The sequence below is a fragment of the Pseudorasbora parva genome, chromosome 8, assembly GCF_024679245.1.
Source record: "Pseudorasbora parva isolate DD20220531a chromosome 8, ASM2467924v1, whole genome shotgun sequence".
NCBI classification, from domain to species: domain Eukaryota; kingdom Metazoa; phylum Chordata; class Actinopteri; order Cypriniformes; family Gobionidae; genus Pseudorasbora; species Pseudorasbora parva.
The window spans coordinates 20872955-20898948 of NC_090179.1; the positions used below are offsets into that span (position 1 = coordinate 20872955).

The 25994-nt window shown below is 38.6% G+C and overlaps 3 protein-coding genes across 12 annotated transcripts in view; all 3 read left to right on the plus strand.

The window, feature by feature from the left end:
• The first annotated feature begins 863 nt into the window (after positions 1-863).
• mffa (mitochondrial fission factor a) lies at positions 864-14175 on the plus strand. Of its 3 annotated transcripts, XM_067450329.1 has the most exons (8): positions 864-1021; positions 3744-3957; positions 4124-4296; positions 4422-4513; positions 8623-8787; positions 10218-10271; positions 10399-10483; positions 13326-14175. In XM_067450329.1, the coding sequence occupies exons 2-8, from the start codon at positions 3744-3746 to the stop codon at positions 13455-13457; spliced, it is 915 nt and encodes a 304-aa protein (XP_067306430.1). In that variant the 5' UTR covers positions 864-1021; the 3' UTR covers positions 13458-14175. The 3 variants fall into 3 exon arrangements, with proteins under 3 accessions (XP_067306430.1, XP_067306432.1, XP_067306433.1); XM_067450331.1 differs by lacking the exon at positions 8623-8787; XM_067450332.1 differs by lacking the exons at positions 8623-8787; positions 10218-10271.
• A 600-nt stretch (positions 14176-14775) lies between these two features.
• Positions 14776-23847, plus strand: mrpl44 (mitochondrial ribosomal protein L44). The gene is made up of 5 exons (XM_067450333.1): positions 14776-15006; positions 18805-19027; positions 19109-19354; positions 21261-21439; positions 23109-23847. Exons 1-5 carry the CDS (start codon positions 14834-14836, stop codon positions 23284-23286), a joined length of 999 nt encoding a protein of 332 aa, XP_067306434.1. The 5' UTR covers positions 14776-14833; the 3' UTR covers positions 23287-23847.
• A 1126-nt stretch (positions 23848-24973) lies between these two features.
• The window catches only part of agfg1a (ArfGAP with FG repeats 1a), a 39279-nt gene continuing 38258 nt past the window's right edge, over positions 24974-25994 (plus strand). For 2 of the 8 annotated variants that reach the window (XM_067450336.1, XM_067450337.1), the window contains exon 1: positions 24982-25375. In XM_067450336.1, coding sequence (XP_067306437.1) covers positions 25209-25375 — 167 coding nt within the window. In that variant the 5' untranslated portion in view covers positions 24982-25208. Of the gene's footprint in view, positions 25376-25994 lie in introns of all 8 variants that reach the window. The other 6 variants (XR_010906723.1, XM_067450340.1, XM_067450334.1 and 3 more) reach the window with 6 other exon arrangements.

The following is a 25994-nucleotide window of genomic DNA, read 5'->3' on the forward strand; positions in this document are numbered from 1 at the left end:
GGTGAAAAAAAGTATACTTTATTCTTGTATTTCAAATATATTCCCTTTCAATAGTATATTGCAAATATGCTAACACATTTGACCATCTTTAAATATACATAAAATATATTAGCATCATATATTTTTTTACAATAAAACTTTTAACAAACTTTAAAATATTGTATTTAGTAGGCTAGCTAGCTATATTTTCTTTGTATTTTTTTAAGTGTATGCCTACTTATTTGAATATTACTTCAATGTATAGCCTAGTTTTATATTTTAAACTGTGATCAAAATTGTCATTTGTAAAAATGCACTGAAAGTATTTTTTCAAATACATTATTTAATATCCTAAAGTAATAGCTAATCTAAAGTTAAATTTGAGTATAATGTATAACTTTACTAAATCATGCTGGATTGACTTCATTACTTGGGCATATTTGATGTAAATTACTTAAATCCACTTCACTACACGTTCTGTAGTCTATCCCTGCGTCTCAATCGGCTCCCTAGTTCACTAGTCAGGGCACTAAGTCAATGTGCCCTGATAACTGAACTAGGGAGCAGATTGAGACGCACCCTATATATTTAATCGAATTACACACACACAAAAAGAGTAATCTCTTACTTTACGCTATTTTTCAAAGTAAAAGTAGCCAAACTAATTACTTTTTTCAATATTTTGTATGTAATAGTTTCTAATATAATAAGATTATAATGTTATTTCAAAGTTAACCGAGAGTAACTGTGACAATGAACAATGTTCTCCGTGAAGAAGAGAGAGCCCCAGTGAATTTTAAATTAAGACTTCCCGTTATTAAGACTTTTATTTTGAAAATACGCTTCTCTCTCTCTTCTCAGTTCAGCACAGTGTCACTGTCCGCCAGGTTCACGCTGCTGCTGGTGCGGTCTGGGTTGAGCTGCTCTGTGCTGTACTGTGGGATGAGTCTATTTTTCTAAGAAACCTTCAAAATAATCGGGTTTTGCGACAGCATTCCGATTTAACGTGTCTAACCCGTCGGTGGATCTGATCTCGGTGAAGGTATGAGTCTAAATGAGGTGTGATGTTATTTTTGAATATGAATTAGCCCTTTATCAGCTGTCATTGATGTACTTTAGGGCCCTGATGTGCTCATCATTTATTGATTTCACGGACAGTTTTTCCTTGGCCCAAATATGACACTATAAAGGTCCTTGTTATGTATTTTATTTTTTATGTATTTTTGTATGTTTGAGTTGATTGGATTCACCCAAACATTCATAACAAAATATGGCTGGTGCTTTAACTGTAGTACTGCTGCTCTTAAATTAAATGAAACCAAAAACATCCTTATTGACTTTGTTTTTGTTTAAATAATTGCTTGAAACATAATCCACATATATCATTCATCCAGTAGGTATGCTTACTTCGAGATTGAACTCTGGAGTTGCCCGTATGTTGTCATTTTGCTTCCTGAAATAGTTGATCTCATGATCAAACCACAAGATACTGATGATAGTTGCTTTCCTTACTGTGCTTCAGATTAGTCTGAAGGTCTGGGGGTGATAGAGGGTGGATCGGTTGTTTATCTATATTACATAATGTGTAGTAAATATTATTTAATTGCATTATAAGCAAACTCACTTATTTTTATGAGCTCTTTTTGAGGTAAAGGTCACAGGCCAGGTTAGACAACCTGTGATTCCGGTTTTGTTGTATTAGATATGGATGCTTGGTTTGCAGGATGGTTTTAAGGTGTTTTCTGTAATTGGGAACAAAATCTAAGTTTTATTGAATTGTTTCCCCCTTTTATTTTCAGCACAACAAAACAAGATCATTTATAGCCATGTAGTATTAACTATTATATAAGAACGTTCACATCTATTCTGAATCAGATATTGAGAGAAAAAAGCACATGATGCATGGTACATTTAAGTTCTACAAAACAATATAGTTGAATATAGACAGTATATTCAAAATACATTTTTGATAGTACTAGGGAGTTTCATTTAGGGATGCACCAGTTTTAACACACAATTATTGGCCAATACCGATATTTGTCACTTGCTTTCTTATTTTAAATTTAGAAATAATTTAACATTAAAATAATGTTTTTTTTTAATCTTGTTTTAAATTAACAATGTTTTAAAAATACATGCAAGTTATGCTAGCTAGTTTAATGCTGCATCATAAAATAATTTCTAATGTATATGGATCAGATCTATAACATTCAGCAGGCCAACATTCATATGCTTCACTGTATAAATTAAATACAAATAAATCCTTGTTAAAGTTAAAAAGTCAGCTGTAATGAGTGATGTTGTTTGATTAACATTAAAATGCAGTCTATTAAATGTCTATTAAAGGTGTTCAACTGGTATTTTCAAAAATGTTATGCTATTTGAGGTCAACTTAAGACGTTTGCGTGGTTTTTACATTCAAAAACATCATAATTAATAATTAACAGGCTATTTTCTACACTGGTTTTGAGACTCTCCTGAAGGCTCCGTTTTTATGGGCATGTTGCACTTAAGACGTAGAAGTAAACGCCTATGGTTAGGATTGGATAAGATTTGCATATTTAATGAGCTCCAGCTTCCCTGTCAGTACATGGGATGGATTGTTTTGAAAGTGTGTGGAGAAACAGTGACCGGAATGATTCTCTCACAGGGGTCGCAAAGTATCTTTATCAAACAAACAGAATGATTTATCTCTCATCCACCCATGATTGATTGGAATGTTATTTTTTATTACTTCTAATTATTTTATTACAAAAGTCTTACAGAATATTCTTATATTACCATGACCTTTTATATATCAAAAGCTCAAGGGAAAGTTTATTTCTCAATTCATGACCCCTTTAACAGAAATGCAATATAATATACATAACTATGTTTTCAGTGGAGTGTAAAGACTTTACATAATGAACTGTTATGTTTCTATTACCTTAGAATGAGGAATGTCTATCTCCATACACCGCGGGTCCTCTTACAGTGAAATCGCCATTTTGAGCCACCATGTTTCTACAGTAGCCCTAAATGGACAAACTTCTCTACAGAGCGCTAGCTACTTTCTTCTGTCTCAGACAACATCTTTGTCCTGTGTCAGCCACCGTAGCCTTTCTATGTGCTTTGAAAAGGAGGGGTGAGCAGTGGGCAGTTGCAATTTGCAACCTCACTGCTAGATGCCGCTAAAATGTACACACCGCACCTTTATGACATAACCAACTATGTTTACCAAGATACTCACCAAGACTGACATTTAAATATAATATTGTTTGAATCAGAAAACAGCAAAAGACAACTCCATATTCATGCACTGTCTGAGACACTGATCAAAATATAACTTACAGCTGGTACGATCATTGTTCCTGTTTAGATGCTCATTTTATCATTTAGCTAAAGAAACAGGCAGATGTAGTAATACACCAGTGGAAGGGAGAATTTGTAACTATTGTAAGTTTACTTTGAATATCTCCATGATAGAAGACAGAAGAAGATAGAAGCATTTCTTGTATGATTGTTCTGCATCTGCGTAAGAAATATTTTGGCAACCTCTCTCTTGTTGGTGATGTCTGTATTGATGTGTCATGTGTTTGAGATTCGGAGTATGCTTGGTGATTTGCACTTTATATATACCATGAAATGAAGAAAATCTGCCATGCTAATGTGTATCTGTGGAACTATGGGCCAATAGCCATGGAATTTTCATTACTGATGTTTTTTTCATTTTTCATTCTGATCTGGTATTTTGTCTATACACCCATCCTCCTCTGTCCCTGTAGATGAGTGGAGCGGCGTTCCCCTCTCCCACAGCCGAGATGGCGGAGATGAACCGGATCCACTATCAGCTGGAATACACGGAGGGCATCAGTCAGAGAATGCGCATTCCTGAGCAGCTCAAAGTGGCTCCGTTTGGCTCAGAAGAGCAGGAACTCCTAGAGCGGGACTCGCACCACACGACAATGATGCATGTTCCCGAGAGAATCGTAGTGGCAGGTATGAGATTTGAAGCACAAAATATCTTCTTTTGTGTTACGCTGAAAAAAGCAAGTCATACAGGTTTGGAACGACATGAGTGTGAATTTTTCTTTTAGGCAGTTTGTTCCAGATTAATTATCCACACACATTGATTGGACAATCGGTTACTCATCTTTCTTTGTAGGAGACGACAGTGATGACATGCAATTTTCCAGAGATCTGGACCTCATCCAGTCCACCCCGTTGCAGTCAGCACTGTCCCTCAAGACGCCACCTCGGGTCCTCACGCTCAACGAACGACCCTTCGACTTCCACGAAATGGAGCAGGCAATCACTGCAAGTCAGCCTAGCGAAGAAGTAAGTGGGACAGACCCAATTTAGCAAGATGTGTGCTGTGTCACTAAAAAAAGAACAGTGACTTGTTAGCTTGGGTTTAGTCAAATGAGAAACACCTGTCCACTTTCACTATCTTCTTCACACAGGTGCGCACGCAAACCAAGACACGTAGAGAGCGTTCAGTCAGCGAGAACATAGGTGTGCAACACAATAGCCAGCTCATCAGAAACGACTCCATGTGAGTGCAAAGACACGAATACACACACGTACATACTTCCGTTTCACCTTTGCCCTGTCAACATTGCCCTCTCACTCCATTATATGTTTTTACTCCTCACTGGCGTCTCTCTTTCTCCCTTCATGATGCTGACTCAAAGGGGGTGAGTTAGAACCATGCATGTATATTGTTTAGTTTCAAGCCCTTTCAGTTTGGCTTTTGTGCTTTTTTTTTTTTTACCTCTGCAGGTCAGTGCATGGTATTGCATGTACAGGAGTGGCCCGATCACACCTGTCAGTCATGGTTGAAACTAATTTTATCACAATATAAAACAGCTTGTGATATTGTTTTGGTCAGTGTAGTTTAGAGTTGCTTTGTCAGTCAGTTTCCCTCATGCCATGACTGCCTGACAGCTCTATTCTACTCTTATTGTTCTCTATTGAATGGCCACTCCTGGCATTGAGGAGCTGTTCACACTGAGGGTTTGTACTTAAAATAACAGACAGATCAGTCATTTTCCTTCAACCAAACGATTGTTGGCTTGGTATGACATGATGTTTTCTGATTGGCTGATCTGTCAATAAAAGTACTTAACCCCGCCAATGACCAGCACCTCTTTTTTTCTCCCAATAAAATTAAGACAAGTATGGCTTCTGCTTCTAATCTAAATGTCATGTCCATCAGTCAACCTGTCTTATCAAATTTTACTCTAAATTTAGACTAAAAAGGACATTTTAACATTATCATAATATAATATTTTTGCTTGTATTCAAATGTACACTGCCATTTAAAAGTTTAGGGTCAGTATAATTTAGGTCCCACTTTATATTAGGTTTATTTAACTATTATGCACTTAGATAAAAAATAAGTACAATGTACTTACTGTGTTCATATTGTATTGCAAAACACTTGCTGATATTGAGGTGGGATATGGGTAGAGTTAGGGACATGTGTGGTGGTGTGGGTCAATTTAAGGGTAGGGTTAGGGACAGGTGTGGTGGGATGGGTAAGTTTAAGGGTAGGGTTAGGGACAGGTGTGGTGGTGTGGGTCAATTTAAGGGTAGGGTTAGGGACAGGTGTGGTGGTATGGGTAAGTTTAAGGGTAGGGTTAGGGACAGGTGTGGTGGGATGGGTAAGTTTAAGGGTAGGGTTAGGGACAGGTGTGGTGGGATGGGTAAGTTTAAGAGTGGGGTTAGGGACAGGTGTGGTGGGATGGGTAAGTTTAAGGGTAGGGTTAGGGACAGGTGTGGTGGTATGGGTAAGTTTAAGGGTAGGGTTAGGGACAGGTGTGGTGGGATGGGATGGGTAAGTTTAAGAGTGGGGTTAGGGACAGATGTGGTGGGATGGGTAAGTTTAAGGGTAGGGTTAGGGACAGGTGTGGTGATATGGGTAAGTTTAAGGTTAGGGTTAGGGACAGGTGTGGTGGGATGGGTAAGTTTAAGAATAGGGTTAGGGACAGGTGTGGTGGTATGGGTAAGTTTAAGGGTAGGGTTAGGGACAGGTGTGGTGGGATGGGATGGGTAAGTTTAAGAGTGGGGTTAGGGACAGGTGTGGTGGGATGGATAAGTTTAAGGGTAGGGTTAGGGACAGGTGTGGTGATATGGGTAAGTTTAAGGGTAGGGTTAGGGACAGGTGTGGTGGTATGGGTAAGTTTAAGGGTAGGGTTAGGGACAGGTGTGGTGGGATGGGTAAGTTTAAGGGTAGGGTTAGGGACAGGTGTGGTGGGATGGGTAAGTTTAAGGGTAGGGTTAGGGACAGGTGTGGTGGGATGGGTAAGTTTAAGAGTGGGGTTAGGGACAGGTGTGGTGGGATGGGTAAGTTTAAGGGTAGGGTTAGGGACAGGTGTGGTGATATGGGTAAGTTTAAGGGTAGGGTTTAGGGACAGGTGTGGTGGGATGGGTAAGTTTAAGAATAGGGTTAGGGACAGGTGTGGTGGTATGGGTAAGTTTAAGGGTAGGGTTAGGGACAGGTGTGGTGGGATGGGATGGGTAAGTTTAAGAGTGGGGTTAGGGACAGGTGTGGTGATATGGGTAAGTTTAAGGGTAGGGTTAGGGACAGGTGTGGTGGTATGGGTAAGTTTAAGGGTAGGGTTAGGGACAGGTGTGGTGGGATGGGTAAGTTTAAGGGTAGGGTTAGGGGCAGGTGTGGTGGGATGGGTAAGTTTAAGGGTAAGGTTAGGGACAGGTGTGGTGGGATGGGATGGGTAAGTTTAAGGGTCAAGTTAGGGACGTGTGGTGGCAATATGGGTAAGTTTAAGGGTAGGGTTAGGGACAGGTGTGGTGGGATGGGTAAGTTTAAGGGTAAAGTTAGGGACAGGTGTGGTGGTGGTATGGGTAAGTTTAAGGGTAAAGTTAGGGACAGGTGTGGTGGTATGGGTAAGTTTAAGGGTAAAGTTAGGGGCAGGTGTGGTGGGATGGGTAAGTTTAAGGGTAGGGTTAGGGACAAGTGTGGTGGTATGGGTAAGTTTAAGGGTAGGGTTAGGGACAGGTGTGGTGGTATGGGTAAGTTTAAGGGTAGGGTTAGGGACATGTGTGGTGGTGGTATGGGTAAGTTTTAGGGTAGGGTTAGGGACAGGTGTGGTTGTATGGGTAAGTTTAAGGGTAGGGTTAGGGACAGGTGTGATGGTATGGGTAAGTTTTAAGGGTAGGGTTAGGGACAGGTGTGGTGATATGGGTAAGTTTAAGAGTGGGGTTAGGGACAGTGTGGTGGGATGGGTAAGTTTAAGGGTAGGGTTAGGGACAGGTGTGGTGGGATGGGTAAGTTTAAGGGTAGGGTTAGGGACAGGTGTGGTGGGATGGGTAAGTTTAAGGGTAGGGTTAGAAACGTGTGGTGGTGGTATGGGTAACTTTAAGGTAGGGTTAGGGACAGGTGTGGTGGTATGGGTAAGTTTAAGGGTGAGGGTTAGGGACAGGTGTGGTGGGATGGGTAAGTTTAGGTAAGGTTAGGGACAGGTTTGGTGGTATGGGAAAGTTAAGGGTAAAGTTACATGGATAATGTAAGAACATGTATGTACACTATAAGTGCATTGTATCAAACTATTTATTTAAATGTTAGTACAACGTTTTCCAAAAATAATTAGCAGCACGACTTGGCAGTTTTACAACATTGATAGTAATAAGATAATAATAATGATATATATATATATATAACTTTAGCATCAAAACATCACAATAGAATGATTTCTGAAGGTTCATGTGACACCGAAGACTGAAGTAATGATTCTGATAATTCAGCTTTGCCTTTACAGAAATTAAATATTCAGCATTTAAATATTAAAAACTGTACTGTAAATTATAATAAATATTTCACAATATTATTGTATTTTAATCAAATAAATGAATGCAGCCTTGGTATAAGAGACTTCTTACTGACCCCAAACTTTAAAATGCTAGTGTATTCAATATTTAATAAAATTGACTCACAATATGAATTTACAATAAATAAAAATCCAGTTCTTATTTCACCTTAAAATCAGATATAAAAAAATTATACAAATATACACAATTATGCACTATTTTTAAGGCAGACTGCTGTTGGGATCTCAGAGATGAAGTTGTGTCTGTTTGGATCAGTGTCGATGGATTCTACGGTTCAGTAAACGGCCTCATCGTTAGTCTGATGTGAGCTCATCCGTTTTGTATCTGCTTTTGAGGCTTGTGGTTGTGATGCTCAGACACTGCTTTGTGTGTTTGTGTTGTTAAAATGGTGAGAGTTGGCTTGTTTCAGCTTGTTGAAGAGTTTTGTTTTGGGGTTGTAGCTTTATCTTTAGATGGGGATATAAAAGGCTGTTGCCCATCTGTTGAATGACATCTCCCTATTTCTCCCGGGCCAATGAAATGTAGTCTTTATTTACATTATCCGACTTCTGTTTCTTTCTACTTTTATTTCCTTCTTTCTGAAACCTTACATTTTCTCTCTCTCTCTCTCTCTCTCTCTCTCTCTCTCTCTCTCTCTCTCTCTCTCTCTCTCTCTCTCTCTCTCTCTCTCTCCTCTCTCTCTCTCTCTCTCTCTCTCTCTCTCTCTCTCTCTCTCTCTCTCTCTCTCTCTCTCTCTCCCCCCCTATCTTCTATCTTCTGCTTTTCCTCTCTTTTTCTTCGTTACATCTCTATCTCTCTCTGTGGTGCGGTCAGTATGACTCCCTCCCCCTCTGCTGCATTGCGCACTATGGCTCCCCTCGGTGGTGCCGAGGATGGGTTTAACCTCTTCAGCGCCCACGGTGTCCTTTCCTTCATCCAGTCAACCACACGCCGGGCCTACCAGCAGGTCCTGGAGGTCCTGGACGAGAACCAGCGCAGGTGACCTTTGACATCAGACCCCTGAATCTTCCCTGAAAGAATTACTTTTGGCTAAATTAGATGTTGCTTCAAAGATTAACTAAACAAAAGTGTTAGGTTAAGCCAGGAGCAAAGTCCTCTACGACTGATAGACATTCTTGTCATTCTGATGACAAATTGATTAGTTGAGAAAATGCTCAGCATATTTGCAATGGCTGACACACTCTTCTCCTCAAAATGTAATGCTTTCAACCACAAAACCCTACATATTTAAATTTAGGAGGTAGTTTGTTAGATGGCAGCTTTGTCACTCTATTGTTTGCTGTTGGATGTGGACACACTGCTTCCATAAGCTCCATTTCTTCCTTCGTCTCTTTGTTTGTGGTTTTCCCTTTTTTTTTAATCCTTTCTTTTTTCCTGAGCTTTAAGATTTCAGTTAAATTTACACATAAGTTTGTGGCATTGGTGTATAGTTTTTAAAGAAATGTTCAGGTTCATTAAGTTTTTTGTGTGTGACATAATTACACAGGAGAAATAAATAATTATGTATATATATATATATATATATATATATATATATATATATATGCTAATATACTGTATTACAATATGCATTTATTATTATCAATAGTGAAAACAGTTAATAGATGAATTAAAGTTTTTAAAAAACAACATTTATTTGAAAATATATATTTTTTATCATTATAAATGTCTATACTGTCACTTTGATCAATTTAATTTGTCCTTGCCAAATAGGTATTAATTTATTTCTAAATCCTACTGACCCATATATATATATATATATATATATATATATATATATATATATATATATATATATATATATATATATATATATATATATATATATATATATATATATATATATATATATATATTTATTATTATTTTTACTTGGGAACAGGCCCAAATAATTTTCTCTGGTAACTGAAATTATGCCACAAACACTGTGAAACGATACAGCCTAACTTATATTGAATCCGGAACATTCCTTTTTTTAATTTGATTTCCATGGATACCTGCACAGGTGCTGTCTGTGAGCTTGTTTCCTGTGCTTGACTTCTGATTTAAAATGCCATTAACTTCAGCTCCACTGACAGCCGCTAAACTCACCTGTAGGTTTATGTTATAACAATAGTCATAACAATATTCGCTGCTCGATTTTCTTTCTAAAAATAAGAAGGAAAAAAAATATTTAGTGTGTTTGCATCTGTGCAGTTGGCTGGTTTGTCATGAAATCATAATTTATTTTGCAAGGTTTATTTGATTATAAAATTAAATGTTGACAGGGTCTGTGAGACAAAGACCCCCTGCAACATGTACATTTAAAATATTAGCTAAAGCGCATTTGCATGTTTTTAAAATGATCTGTCTGTCTGTGTCTTCTCTTGTCCTTTCCCTCTCTCACTTTCTCCATATTCGCTTCTCAGCAAGCCATCTCTCAGAGGGGGTTCAACCCTCTCTAACCCCCAGCATGACAACAGGTAACTGTTCTCTCTTCCTCTCATTTCTTCCCTGTCATCGGTTTTATTCTCTGGCTTTGTTTTTCTTTTCTTTCTATCCTCTTAATGCGATCTCAATGTCTTATGAAATGAATCATGTTTCTAACAGGTATGCCCTGGCCACGCTGGACTCTACTCTAGAGGGAGGAGCAGATGACATGGCTGTTGTCGACGCCACCTCTCTACGCAGACAGGTAATTTTCTGCTGTTAAAACAACTCTATATGCATGGAGATGTCTTTTCCATACATTCCTGTAAAATGTTGCATTATTTCTATTATTATTATCAATGTTGAAAACAGTTGAGCTGCTTGATATCCTTGTGGAAACAGTGATACATATTTTTTCAGGATTGTTTAATGAATAGAAAGTTCAGAAGAACAGTGTTTATTTGAAATAGAAATCTTTTGTAACATTATAAATGTCTTTACTGTCACTTTTGTTTTTCAATTCATTTCTTTAAATCCTCTTATCGAGTCATTTTGACTGGGAAATGTATTTCTTTTAATAATAAAAAATAAATTGTGTGTTCATCAGTGTTACAAGACCTTTTCAGTTGTAATAAAAATAGTAACAAATCCTTCCCCCGCGGGTCAATTTCACGCCCGATAGGAAGGATTTTTAAATGGGGAAAATATTTTTTTATTTGTCTAAAATCTAGCACAATCATGAACACACACTAACCTATTAGCGGTTTAAAAGTTATTAAACATTTTAGAACTATAGTTATCTTTAGCCGTGGGCGGCTGTCTCGGTCTTAAGGGTTAAGGGCAAAAATTGTCCAGATACAGTTTTACAGGTCTGTTTACAAACCTATGATTTGTCCCTAGGATGTAATGCTCTGTTTTTGCCTTATTTGGAAGAGTCATGAATATTAATGTTGAGCTCTGCTTTGATTGGCTTATTTCAGCCGCTCACAGCAGTTCAGTAAAGCAGTTTGTGAGTCCTGACCGTCCTGACAGAACACAGACCGACTGAACGACACTTTAAAGGTGCCTTAGAATGAAAAATGTAATTAACCTTGCCATAGTGAAATAATAAGAGTTCAGTACATGGACATGTCTCAAACACATGTGCTAAACACATTGCCTCACAATGTGCTAAACACATTGCCTCCTACTTCTTATGTAAATCTTGTGAATCCAAAACTCCACGGAAAAAAAAGTGCTTCTCAACATAAACCCAACAGTGACGCAAGTGTTGGGGATAATTTATATGCACGGCCCCAACATTTGCATCTGTCCGAACATGTGCATTGTCAGGCGGAAATGGAGCAAATCATCAGGTAAACAAGCTGCTCACATGGACACACGTCATGTTCCAGGCTGTTCAGGAGACCTGAGGACTTCTACCCTTCCCACAGATAAAAAATGTCAAGAGTCATGGTTGATGTTTATAATCGGATACCACAACAATTTAATTCAAGATCCTTCATTTGTTCGGCCCATTTCAAGCAAGCTTCGCTCAGCGTCTTAAACTGAAGAAAGTGGTCTCACAAACTGCTTTACTGAACTGCTGTGAGCTGCTGAAATAAGCCAATCAGAGCAGAGCTCAACATTAATATTCATGACTCTTCCAAATAAGGCAAAAACAGAGCATTACATCCTAGGGACAATTTATAGGGTTGTAAATGGACCTGAAAAACTCTCTCTGGATTTTTTCCCCCCTTAAATAAGCCACATACCCTCTATGTAGAAATCAGAGAACAATTTAACATATTGTTTCAAATCATTCTAGGGCACCTTTAAGCAGAACATCTCAAATGGAGATTGCTAAAAGGCAGCTTACTTGTTTATTGTTTTTAGATCATCAGAAAGAGCTTGTGTGCATATGGTTGCCAGATAGTATATGTGTCCTTTTCACAGAAAAGCTCTGATATAGGGATTTAAATTACTGAAATTTAAATTACTGGCAACTGCACAAACGCTCTTCTTTACCCCCGACAAAACCAAAACCAGTATACTATCCTGTGTTTTGGTTATACATGGTACTTGGAGTTTCCTATTATTACTGTACTAGTATCTTGCGTTATCTAGACAATGCTGTCTCTCTAAGAAACTTTTAATTTAATCAGAAATTGTTTAAACAGCCAATAATATAGTTGTAATTGCCCTTTTCGTCAGTTTAAGACGCTGAGCGAAGCTTGCTTGAAATGGACCGAGCAAATGAACGATTTTGAATTAAATTGTTGCGGTATCCGATTATAATAAACATCAACCATGACTGTTGACATTTTTTTGTCAGTGGGAAGGGTATGAAAAGTCCTCACGTTCCCTGCAGAGCCTGGAACATGACGTGTGTCCATGACAGCTGCCCGCTATCCTCGTGGTGTTATGTTGAGAATCACTTATTTTTTCTTTGGTGTTTTTCATGCATAACATGTACATAAGAAGTAGGAGGCAATGATGTTTGAGACTCACTGTATGTGATGTCCATGTACTGAACACTAATTATTTCACTATGTCGTCAAGGTTAATTCAATTTTTCATTTTAGGGCACCTTTAAATGAATGGGGGCTATATAATGGGGCAATTTTTTTTTTTTTCTCAAATAAAAATGTCAGTTTTTTTTTTCTTCAAATAAAAATCAGTCAGTGACAGTTCAGACACACAGATATTATGCAGGGGTTATATTTGAACAAATTTACAATATAGAACAAACAAAAAAATGCTGTAATTGTAATACTTCGGGTCATATTGACCCGCGGGGGAAGGCTGTGTAATTCACATGTGAGGAGAAAAAAATGTCAGTTTTTTTTTTCTTCAAATAAAAATCAGTCAGTGACAGTTCAGACACACAGATATTATGCAGGGGTTATATTTGAACAAATTTACAATATAGAACAAACAAAAAAATGCTGTAATTGTAATACTTCGGGTCATATTGACCCGCGGGGGAAGGCTGTGTAATTCACATGTGAGGAGAAAATAATAAATATTACTTACTAAACTTTTGAACACTAGTGTGTGTAATTGAACAATACTTAACCTAAAAGATGGAGGGATTAATTAACTTCTTTTATTTTGTGTCATTACAGATTGTCAAGTTGAACCGGCGTTTGCAGCTTATAGAGGAGGAGAACAAAGAGAGAGCCAAGCGAGAAATGATCATGTATTCCATCACTGTAGCTTTCTGGCTTATCAACAGCTGGGTTTGGTTCCGTCGCTAAAGCAACATGGACTCCACAATGTGGGAGGGGCAAAATCAAAACGCTGCTCCGCTTCTGTGTCAAAATTCAGCCATATTTTTTTAATGGCTAAAAGTTATTTTGTTGTTGTTTTTTTTCATGGCAAAAGCGGTAAAGTCAGGGATGGCTTTTTGTGTTTGAGTTTGTCAGTCTGGTTTTATTTTGTTATTATAAATATGTATTTATACATTTTTGTTTTTATTTGTACAATTGCTCTTTTTCTTTATTTTGTATGTTTTCATTTTTTTTTTTTAATTTTTTTTTGCCTAGCCAAGCATGAACCAGATGTATATATATTACTTTATGTGTCTTTAGGCTTTGGCTGTAATAATATTTTCGATAGGTTTACTATACAGATTAGTACAATATTACGTGAACTTTTACAAAGACCAATGGAATCGGACAAACTGATATGACATAGACAAGACAAATGCATCAAATTAAAAGTATTATTAATGGACTGTTGTGATTTTAGGTACATTATGTATGTCTGTATGTTACCTTGCAACAACATAGAAACCATACTTGTTAGTGTGAGTTTAGTCCTGGTCATTATTTATGTAAAACCGGCCACATGCTACGGATGTTAATTCTGCTACAAGCTTTTCTGCAGGAGATTACTGAAATAATACAGATTCAGATTTCATCTCACAGCTGAATTACAAATGCTTTTATTTGAATAAATGACTACAGTAGTGAACTGGACTCTGTCCTGCCTGCTTTTAATTTACTGGATTTGTTTCACTTTCATGTCTGTTTCATTTCTGAAGATTAAGTATAATCACATGTCAGTCCAGATTAAAGTCAAAAAGTTTTTTAAACAAAGCTGGAAATATGTACTTATCACTGTTATTTTTTAGTATTTATTTTTATACTATCATAGTATTTATTAATATTTTGAATAAGCTTTTATTTTTACATTGTCATTTAAATCCCACTTTGGTAATATATGCATTTATATATTTTTCTTTATATATATATAGCTTTATTTCAGTTTTTCAACGGCTGTTTAGGCTGTATTTTATTTGATTTCAGCTTAATTTCAATTACTGAAATTATTTTTTAGTTGTTATAGTTTTAACAACACTAAGACTTGTAACTACGAAACAATTGGTGTTAATAAGAAATGTGCACTTACTTACCTGTGAATGTGGGGGGAAACTCCACTAGTACACAACTTTTCCAAAAGAAATCTCATTTTCCTGGTGTAATTTTAATCACTCTTTTTGGCATGTAGATTTCTTACTGGGCACATAAAAATAGAACACAAACCATGTTCTCCGGACAGGTGGTGGCGCTGTGGAGAGTTTTCCTCTCGCTTTCCTTCGCGTGCAGCGCAGTGTCAGGTCGCGGCTGTCATGGCGGCGTGCAGGGCGCTCGTGAGTCGCGCTGTGTTACCTCTGCATTATCATCATGTTTCCAGAGGAGTGATGCTCACACAAGTCAGAGAGAAAAAGAGATGGATGAAGGCTTACACACTCATTATGGAGAGGAAGAGAAAAATGGAGGGACCTCCACCTCCAAAGCCGCGGTCAGTAGAACATCTCAAGGCCACTTGGGATACTCTGGCTGTGACTCAAATCATATTGAGCTATATGCCTAGGCTATATATTCAGGCGCTTTAGGCCGTATCTGTGATGGCCAAAATGCTGTCTAGGTAGACAGCTACGTATGTTTTAAGACACAGCCAGTGATTTAGCTTTAAATATCCAGATAAACACATGCAGATGGAGATTGTTAGTGATATTTAGTAACTTGCATTCTCATTAGTTTTGTTTGTATTGGGACCACTAAAGCTGCAGATGTATTCTCCATGCATTCTTGTCATTCACATCTTTTTGGGGGAAATTTTGCATAATTTCCCATCATGCAATTAAACAATTATTTTCTCTAAATGTCTCAAAGTAGACCTCAGTGCAGTCACGAGAACTTATTTTTAACGATATCAGCCTGTTTGAGAATAATTACATTGATAAATCTTCTTAAAGAGATAGTCTAGACAAAAATGAACATTCTGCCATCATTTATTAATACTCATGTTGTTTCTAACCGGTATGGCTTTATTTTCTGTGGAAAAGAAGATTTTTTTTGAAGAATGTTGGTAGCCAACCCAATGGGAACCAAAACTATTTGGTTTCCAACATTATTTAAAATATCTCTGTTTGTTTGTATCATAGATATGGCCTTAAAGAGTTAGTTCACCCAAAAATGGCATTTATGTCATTAATGACTCACCCTAATGTCGTTCCACACCCGTAAGACCTCCGTTCATCTTCTGAACACAGTTTAAAGGGGGGGTGAAACACTCAGTTTCAGTCAATCTCATGTCAATCTTGAGTACCTATAGAGTAGTATTGCATCCTTCATATCTCCGAAAAGTCTTTAGTTTTATCATATTTATAAAAGAAATATGGGCTGTACCGAGTCTTTCCGGAAAAAAACGAGCACCTGGAGGCGTATCGTGTGGGCGGAGCTAAAGAATGACAAGCGCGCAAAGCAGTGACGTCCTCAAGCGTGGAGAAACCCATCTATCTCAGCTAATACAGATAATGATCCACAATCAAATCTGAGGCTGAAATAAATTGAACAGGAGAAACGGCAACATCAGGATGTCCGTCTCTGTGGTATGTACTGTATTTAGGGGCCTTTGTGTGCAGTTTATGAGGACATGATTCGGTTTATGGACTATTGTATGTGACTAGACCTTAGAGGTAGCAAGCAAAACGGTTTTGCTCGTCAGAGTCAGACTAGTGTTATACAGAACAACAATGGAGTAACCGTTAGAGCATTTGAATGACGAAGCACGCGATCGTATCGTTTACTGATGTTTACTCATGCGACGGTAGCCAATAGCAGAGACATTTGAAGTTGATTTACTCACCGGCATCTTCCAAAGCAGGACCGCTCTGTCAAAAACACACTTCTTTGGTATGATTTGGTGAAGTCCTGTGACAGCAGTGACCGTGGAAATCCACTTTGCGACGCGACTGAAGCGATGCCTTGAAGCTTCCCGTCATTTCTGCGTTCAAATCGGTTCAAATGCAGCGCTGCCTTCCCGGAATGCTGTGCTGAAGCGTTGAAGTCGCTCGACGTCACCCATAGGAATAAAGTGGAGCGCGGCGCGACATGTTCACGGACGACTGGATCTGCACCTGAGAGACTGTTTACAGCGTGCATTTCCTCTCTCTCCCTCTAGTCACGCGCGCGCGCACCCTACCGGGAGAAGAGCCCATACGGCCCATACAAGGACCTTCCGCTCTATCGACGTCAAGCTGAGCCATACTCGAAAAAAACTCGCCGAAACTTGTGAGAAACCGGAAGGAGTATTTTTAACACAGAAATACTCCATCAAACGTCCAACATTAGTTTTTGAAACTTTGTCTATGTTTAGGATGGGAATCCAAGTCTTTAACAGTGTACAAAGCTCAGTATGCATAAACAGCATTTCACCCCCCCTTTAAGATATTTTATATTTAATCCGAGAGCGAATGCAAGTTTATGCACACTATACTGTCCATGTCCAGAAAGGGAATAAAAACATCATCAAAGTTGTCCATATGTCACATCAGTTAGTTCATTACAATCTCTTGAAGCATCGAAAATACATTTTGATCCAAAAATAGCAAAAACTATGACTTTATTCAGCATTGTCTTCTCTTCCGTGTGTGTTTTCAAACCTCAAATAAAGATTCAAACGGTCATGAATCAGCGTATTGATTCATGATTCGGTTCACCAATGTCATGTGATTTTAGCGATTTGACACGTGCTCCAAATCATTGATGTCACATATGGACTACTTTAAGGGTGTTTTTATTCCCTTTCTGGACATGGACAGTATAGTGTGAATAATACACTTGGATACGCTCTCGGACTAAATATAAAATATCTTAAACTGTGTTCTGAAGATGAACGTAGGTCTTACGGGTGTGGAACGACATTAGGGTCAATAATGACATTTAATTTTTGGGTGAACTAACCCTTTAAGCGTGTTTGGGTGGACTTTCCCTTTAAATGATTAACAACCAGTCTTTCTTACAAGTTACAACTAACGCATATCTCGAGAGCTACAAAAATGAGCTCTAAGTAAAACAAAGTATTTATTCAGTATAATTACACATGTTTATCATTGAACAAAGACTTTCGAAGTTAATTGGTAAAACAAATGTGCAGATTATCATAAAGACTCTTACTTTATTTATCATGTGGGTTGGATTGTTGATGTGACATTGCATTTTCACTGTCACACAAGATAAAAATGAATATAATTAGTACATTCATAATTTTAAATGCAGTAAATGATTAAACATTTTTTTTCTTGCACCTGTTGATATAAAAACTGCTTTGTCTTTAGATATATTTTGTAATTTTAATGGTTTTAATTTTTGAGCCAAATCTCAAAATTGTCCTATTTTATAAAATCCAGTTTATAAAGGTATAAACTGTCTCAAGCACGGTTCAATGAATTACAACTTTTATAAACTAAAATCAGGCATAATTTTACAAGTGTCTATTTTAGTAAATGACAAGGTTCCTTTTTTCATCTATATATTTCTAAAAGCATAGGAACATTTAGTCACTGAAAACCATGTCCTCTGGTGTAACACCATATATCCATCCACTGACAAGTTTAAGTTGAAGGACCCCATTCAAGGTCTTGTTATTGTGAAGCCCATGATGTGTACATGGTAAGATTTGTCTCAGAGTTGTTCAAATATTTAACTTTTTTGGAACCACTGTGGAACCACTAAAAGTGTTAATTTAGGTTGTCCTTTGGAGCGACACTATATATTTATATATTTAATATATAATTCTTTCTATGTCACACCATAGGACACATTTCATTAAAAATATTTAAAAAAAACAGTAAAAGAAATGACAAAGTTAATGACCCCTTATATTTTCTGAAACGTCAGTCTTCACATCGCATAACAATATCCTTTTTTTTTTCTTCAACTACCATAATACTTTTCCATATCCTCATCCACATTGGTCGTCTTCAGCATCCCATAATATAATTTTTAATTGGGAACATTTTATCTGACTCCCTAGACTCTTCCCATGCCTACTGACCTTGACTACAGAAAGAAGAACTATTCACAAGTTGTTTCTCATAAAGTTGAAACGAGAGGGAGACATAAGAGATTCTTCTGCCAAGATTATGATAGAAAGAGGAGGGCCTGTGCTCAGTAGTTATCTGAGGCCTTGCATTGAGTGCGTTAGATAACGCACATCATCTCCATGCTTATCAGTCAAAATCTCTATATATCTGTGATATTAAATTACATTTGTTTATTGCATTAACCCTCCTTTGTTTTCTCTTCCCATCAGCTCTCAGCAGCCAAACTTTGATTACCATGCTGAAGTGGAGGCTTTCAGTGCCCGTCTGCAGGAGAGTTTCTCTCTGGATCTTCTGAAGACTGCGTTTGTGAACTCATGTTACCTCCGAACTGAGGAGGAGAGGAGGCGAGCGCTGGGCCTTGACTCGGAGACGACCGCCCTCAACCTGAAAGACAACGGCGAGCTGTGTGTGCACGGTCAACATTTCACAAAGGTGAGAACATGAGTCCCCCGTGAGTTTTATACTGAAATAATTGGTATGAAATTGATATTACCTTTCAGTTGTCATATACAGGGTTTCCTCAGTGACTGGTGCAGGGGCAGCTTTCCTGGCCTGCCTGAGGAGGGTGTGGCAGCAGTTGTAGGCCACCTGACCGGGTCAGAGGTCATGTGTCATGTCGCACGGAACCTTGCTATGGAGGAATTGACGATGAGTGCAGAGTTTCCTGTTCCAGATGACACCCTGCAAGGAACGTTCTTTGCTGTGATTGGTGCTCTCGAACAGAGCAGCGGGCCTGTGCAAGCCGGCCTTTTCATTAGGGTAAGACTTAAGTGTTAAGTGTCCCATTGCAGTTAACATCTATTTTTTTGTTTGTTTTGTTTTTTTGTTCTTGTCAATGACTTGGATTTGTATCCTCTATATAGGAAACTATATTATATACACCGATCAGGCATAACATTATGACCACTGACAGGTAAAGTGAATAACACTGATTTTCTCCTCATCATCGCACCTGTTAGTGGGTGGGATATATTAGGCAGCAGGTGAACATTTTGTCCTTAAAGTTAATGTGTTAGAAGCAGGAAAATAATTTTCCTGCTTGCAAGCGTAAGGATTTTAGTGTGTTTGAAATGGGCCAAATTGTGATGGCTTGACAATTCTACAATTCCATCCACATGGATGACAAAGCAAAACATTTCCTAAAGCATCACACTACCTCCGCAGGCTTGCCTTCTTCCCATAGTGCATCATGGTGCCATGTGTTCCCCGGGTAAGCATAGCAGACACACTCGGACATCCACGTAATGTAAAAGAAAACGTGATTCATCAGACCAGACCTTCTTCTGCTCCATGGTCCAGTTCTGATGCTCACGTGCCCACTGTTGGCACTTTCAATAGTGGACAGGGGTCAGCATGGACTCTGACTGGTCTGCAGCTATGATGCCCCATAAACAACAAACTGCGATGCACTGTGTATTCTGACACATTTCTATCAGAACTTGCGTTAACTTCTTAGGCAATTTGAGCTACAGTGGCTTGTCTGTTTGATCAGACCACACGGGCCAGCCTTCGCTCCCCGCGTGCATCAGTGAGCCTTGGCCACCCGTGCCCCTGTCGCCGGTTCACCACTGTTCATTCCTCGGACCACTTTTGATAGATACTGACCACTGCAGACCGGAACACCCCACAAGAGCTGCAGTTTTTGGAGATGCTCTGACCCAGTCATCACAATTTGTCCCTTGTCAAACTCGCTCAAATCCTTAAGCTTGCCTATTTTCCTGCTTCTAAAGGCGGGTATACACTATGATTTCTGTGTGATTTCAGCAAGGTTACCTCCTTACACTGTACGAGTAGATCACATGCAATGTTAAGCAAGAGCTCAGGATTTAAGTGCTTACACTGTGCGGTCTGATCGTCGAGCGCGACATGACTGTGCACACTACACTGTACATGTGAAATATGCAAGATAACAATTAACAGATACAATACGTATAACGGTCTTAATTAATTTTCTAAATAAGCTTGTTGAAATCATTAAATTAGCTGGTTTGATTTTTTTCACTTTCTGTAGTGAATAATTAACTAGTTTGAGAGTTCACCTTCATAATGCTTTCACAAAGTTGGCACATTGTGTGATGTCCACTGACTCGCCTTCATGATTTAAAATGAAAAAATAATTTCCAATATTGCAACATTTTTCTTTATCACTAATTATCAAATGATGGACAACAGTTCACATTACCTGTGATAATAAAATTAAGTAAATTAAATAATTGAGTAAATAAAGTGAAAAGGGTAAATTAATGATCAAGGTTGATCGATAGCTGAATTGTGGTTTGGAAGACTTGGATTATCCACGTTACTACAAAACCTGGAGGCACAAGTTTGCTAAATTGCAATTGTTATTTAATAGTTGCCTACAGAACTTAAAGATCTCTGTCTTTTCATTTTATACACATATATACACAATATATATGTATATATATATATATATATATATATATATATATATATATATATATATGTGTGTATATATATATATATATATATATATATATATATATATATATATATATATATATATGTGTGTATGTATAATTATTAATCAAATTAATCATATGTATCATATTAAATATATAATATTGTGTAAATCTGTTGCGTAACATCCCTTAATCTTTGTTTATGCACTAAAGTTTGATCCATCTGTTGTTTGTTGTTTTCGCAGGATTTCCTTGTGACTCAGCTAATTGGGAAAGATCTGTTTGACATGTGGCGAGTGGTTGATCCCATGGGGCTGCTGGTGAAAGAGTTGACCTGTAAAAGTATGGCACTACCTGAGCCCCGCCTCATCCGGTCTGCCGGCGCCAGTACTGTCCTCCCGCTCTATTTTGTTGGGCTTTACAGGTATGACACAATTGTTGGAACTAGGATATGTGCGATATACCGGTAGACACAATTAACCGGTAGAGATTTTGGACTGTCGGCGGTTGCTGTGTTGCGCCGTCACGAAAGCTTATCGTTTGCGCATGTTTTTTGACCATTGCGGTTTAAAAACAAGTGACTAAACCATTTAAGCACAATATGAATTGAAAAAGAACTTATTTCTGTATATGCACATGCTGTCTGAAAGACTGTTTCAGAGTGCTGTCAACGAGAGATTCATGCACATGAAGCTGCATACTTGTGTGTCAAGATGCCCATCTTTGCAAGTATCCCCGTAAACAGTCATTTATTTCTTAAGTGAACGTAAACAGTTGAGAAAGAAAACACATGTGAATCAGTATATTGGTTCCATGCGTCAGGTCTTTAAGTGACAGCAGCCTAATATTCCTGGTGCTGTCTGTGCCATTAATGTTAATCAAACATACTGTATATAGTTATCGTGAAATAAAATTACATTTTGGCCGTATCGCTCACACCTAGCTGGAGCAAGAAATTATTACAGTTGGTTACTTTGTGTCAGATTCACTGTATACATTTGCTAAGTTAACAGAAAATTAACATTTATAAAACATGTAATAGTCATTCTGCTAAATATCTCAAGAAGTCCTCGCTGCAGCCTGTAGCACAATGACGTACTGGATCAGATCCAACACGTACTGGACGCGCATGTGCGGTGGTTTCATTCACAATTCGATGACGTCATATACGCATGCGCAGTAGAATTTGGGGGACATCACTGAATGCTCGGGAGAGTTTTGCTGGATAGATAAATACTCAAACCGCTCATGCAAAAATAATGATTAATAACATTCTCACTCCATCAGGACACACGTTTTGCATTTTCCCTTGAATGTGTTGGCTACTGGCATTTTAAAGTTCTTTACAGATCGTGTTGCATTGTACCTTGAGGATTAAAATTACAGAGACAATTACTTGACTCATTTTTCCTTCCCCTCAACAGCAAGTATGATCAGAATATATTAACATTTTAACTGTTTTGCTTGCATGTACAGCGAAACTAGGATAATTTAAGCATCACATTTATGAAAAGATGATTTATTCATCAATAATTACTTAATACTATTTATCAGTACTACAACTACACAGTTTAGAACATCATCTATATACAATAATGATCATACATTAAGACTAGCGCATACGCATTATAAATTAACCCAGAGATCGGTATGAATGACATTGCCATAACGATCCACCATCCAGTACGCATTGGATCTGATCCAGCTACGTCATCATGCTACAGGCTGCAGCGAGGGGTGTCTCAAATATCTAAACTCCAGTTTGTAAATGTTCAAGTTGATTAATATGAACTATCTGATGTGGCCAGGGTTCAAACAAAGTGCTTCAAGTACTTGAGTGACAGCAGCCTAATATTCCTGCTGCCATCTGTGCCAACTGTACCCTGATCTATTCACTCCAGAGTCTGTAAATGAAGTTCTAGTTAATTCATCTGAACTATCAGATGTCATTTCAGGGTCGAGTCAGATTTATTCTGGTCTCCTCCAGGAAACAATTGCTCTATCAAACAGTCAATACTTTCTCTCAGTTTAGGTTTTTGATTGATTTTTTTAAATGCCCAATCTTTTTTTAAATCTCTTTTATTTTGTGCCAGTGACCGTAAGCTGCTGGCCCAGGGTCCAGGTGAGACCGTCCTGGCAGCTGAAGAGGAGGCAGCGCGCGTGGCTCTGAGGAAACTCTATGGCTTCACCGAGAACCGCAGACCATGGGACTTCACTGCTCCTACTGGGCAGCTTCAGAAGGCCAGCACACGGGCTCTGACCAGTGGATAAAAGACACCGACTCCAGTGGTCTGTTTTTGTACCATGGCCAAGCCGATTCCAGTGGGACACTTTTTGAAGAACCAAAATGTATACATTCATCATCGTCTGCTTAATCACAATTATATGTAGGGTGAAACTTGATTTGTTCTGCTGAAATGTGACCTTGAAGACACTGGAGGTCAATTGAATTTGCCTGAGAGACTGAAACTTGGTGTACCACAGACTAAGACAAAACTGCCCATCACATACATCTACCATTCATCTGCTCTATAGAGGCACATTCTTTAGATGTTCTGTTGCTACATATAAATTGATGTATATAAATGTTCAACTTTGGTCGCTAATAATAAAAGTTTTGAACAAAATACTGTTCTGTCTGTATAGAATGCAAGAAAAAAAATGGGCGTTACTTTTTGTGATGGCTCCAAGTTGGTCACCATAAAGATGTTGGACTCATCTAATCAGCCAGATAATTCTTGCCCACCAGCCGCACAGTCAGAGTAATGATTAGAAATGCAGATAAGTGCTCTTCTGGGAGTTCAAATGTCATTAAAATTATGTTTCAAAGTTCCATATGTTTTAGTATTTATTACACTATTTTATATGTCTTGCCACATATTTAATCCTAATGAACCCTGATGAGAGAACCACATGGGTGTAATCCTCTCCACATGCATAATGTCTTGGCCCCCCCAAATGTAATAAACTTGTAATATACAAGAAACCAATCTGTGACTTGAAATTTAAAGTTGTTGTCTTTAATAGGTCTGAGCAGGGATTGTGTTTTAATGAAACCTGAATTTCAGTTGGTTTCCCTTCACTTACCTCATCTTTCTTCCACTGATTTTTTTTAGCACATATTGTCCCTACATGCAGAGTATAGAAAGATGTTTTGTAAAAAAAAAAATGTGGTGGTTCCGAATTAGTAAGTTTTCCTGAAACCCCATAATAGTTTATTAAATTTGTGGCAGACTTCCTGTGTAATAGTTTTGCATTTGTAGCCAAGACGTTAGAATAAGTCAGGCCAATGAAACATATAACAGTGCTTTGTTTTATTTAGACAGCGCCATTTTTTACTTCATCAAACATAGCCATCTTAAAAACAAAAGGTGATTAAGAAAGTCGATTCATCTCCTCGACGAGCCAAATCCTCTGATTTAGGTCACTCTCGCTGCCAGAGAATTGCTGTTAATGTGTTGCGTCCATGTGTACCTCTAGAGGGCGCTGCAGACTAAGAACATTTAAATGAGGTCAAGAGCGTGCACTCCAGATAATAGCTCCAGATGTATTGTGGGCGGGGCTTGATTTGGGTCACGTGAGCCTAGTTGGCGCCAGTGATTGGTCACTTGTTTACCCTTTTCAGAGTTCACACTCCAGTGCTAGCGGGTTTGACAAATTATTGACCCTGTTAAACAAAAACATCCCATATATTTTAACTTATAAGCTCGTATATTCAGCGGTGATATTGTTGAATGCATCTTTATTATATTTCCATACAGATTTAGACAGCACAAGAAGTCTTACGGATAGTTTTAGCACTCAGCCCTTTGGTATCTTAGCCGTTGAGTACTTACTATTTGTCCTCGCCCCCTGTTGGCCGTTTTGTTAAACTGCACTGATCCAGTCAATCAATAGAAATAAATACGGAGTGGGAGGGCTGGTCGTTGGCAGTGAAAGTCGAGTGGGCAGGCTGGCTGTTAAAGAAAGTGCTGCGCCTCAGGACCCTCCTCTCTTCACTACGGCGCTTTCGCCCGTTGTTCGTGAAACGTGAGGCCCTTCTGAAGAACTCCGGCTCGCCTTGCCTGGCTCTACCTTTCCCCGTGATCTGTTTTTAAGTAGTCGGTCTAATATTTCTCCGGACCCTTACACTTATTGGATTTTTATTACGTTCTTTTTTTTAATTAACCAACGGTGTATTAACGGCTCCGGCCATGGCAGCAAGCGCGAAGCGAAAACAGGAGGAAAAACACCTGAAGATGCTGCGGGAAATGACGAGTTTGGCGCTCAACCGAAAGTGCTTCGACTGCGACCAGCGCGGGCCGACCTACGCCAACATGACCGTGGGCTCGTTCGTCTGCACCTCCTGCTCAGGCATCCTGTGAGCCACCCTCCTGTCTATCTGTCTGAGCCTCTTTATTTCGCACACTGTCTGTGTCTCAAAACCTAGTGGGCTGCCTACCTAGACATCATAACCACATTATCTAACGCCCGTGAGGCCATAAAACATGTCTAGTTAGGCAACTCACTAGGTTTTGAAACCGATCATTTCAACCCAGCTGTTGAACCATTAACATAATTGTTTCTTAGGGGGGTTATAATGCAAAGAAGGGTGTACTGGGTTGTTGTCTTATTGGGGGTTGGTTATCTGTCAGATAACCAGGCTTGATGGGTGTGTGGTTAGGCTAATGCAGTTAAATCATGTGTGTCTTTGATAATTCAGTAAACTTCAGCAGCTACCTGTAGGCATATATAACTGGTCTTTTCATACTCATGACTGCATTGTCTTATCTAGGAGTAAGGAGAGGCCCTTTTAGATCAGATAAACCTCTATACAGCATGTGGAAGAGAGGGATAGTCACAGAGACACATGAGCTGTGTCCCAAAGTGAAGGGTGCGCACTTCCAAGGCCATGCACTTCGAAGGCCAGACCAGGCCACGCCTTCAAAGTGCACGAAGTGCAAGAAGGGCGAACCGAGGGACAGGGTTGCCAGGTCTGA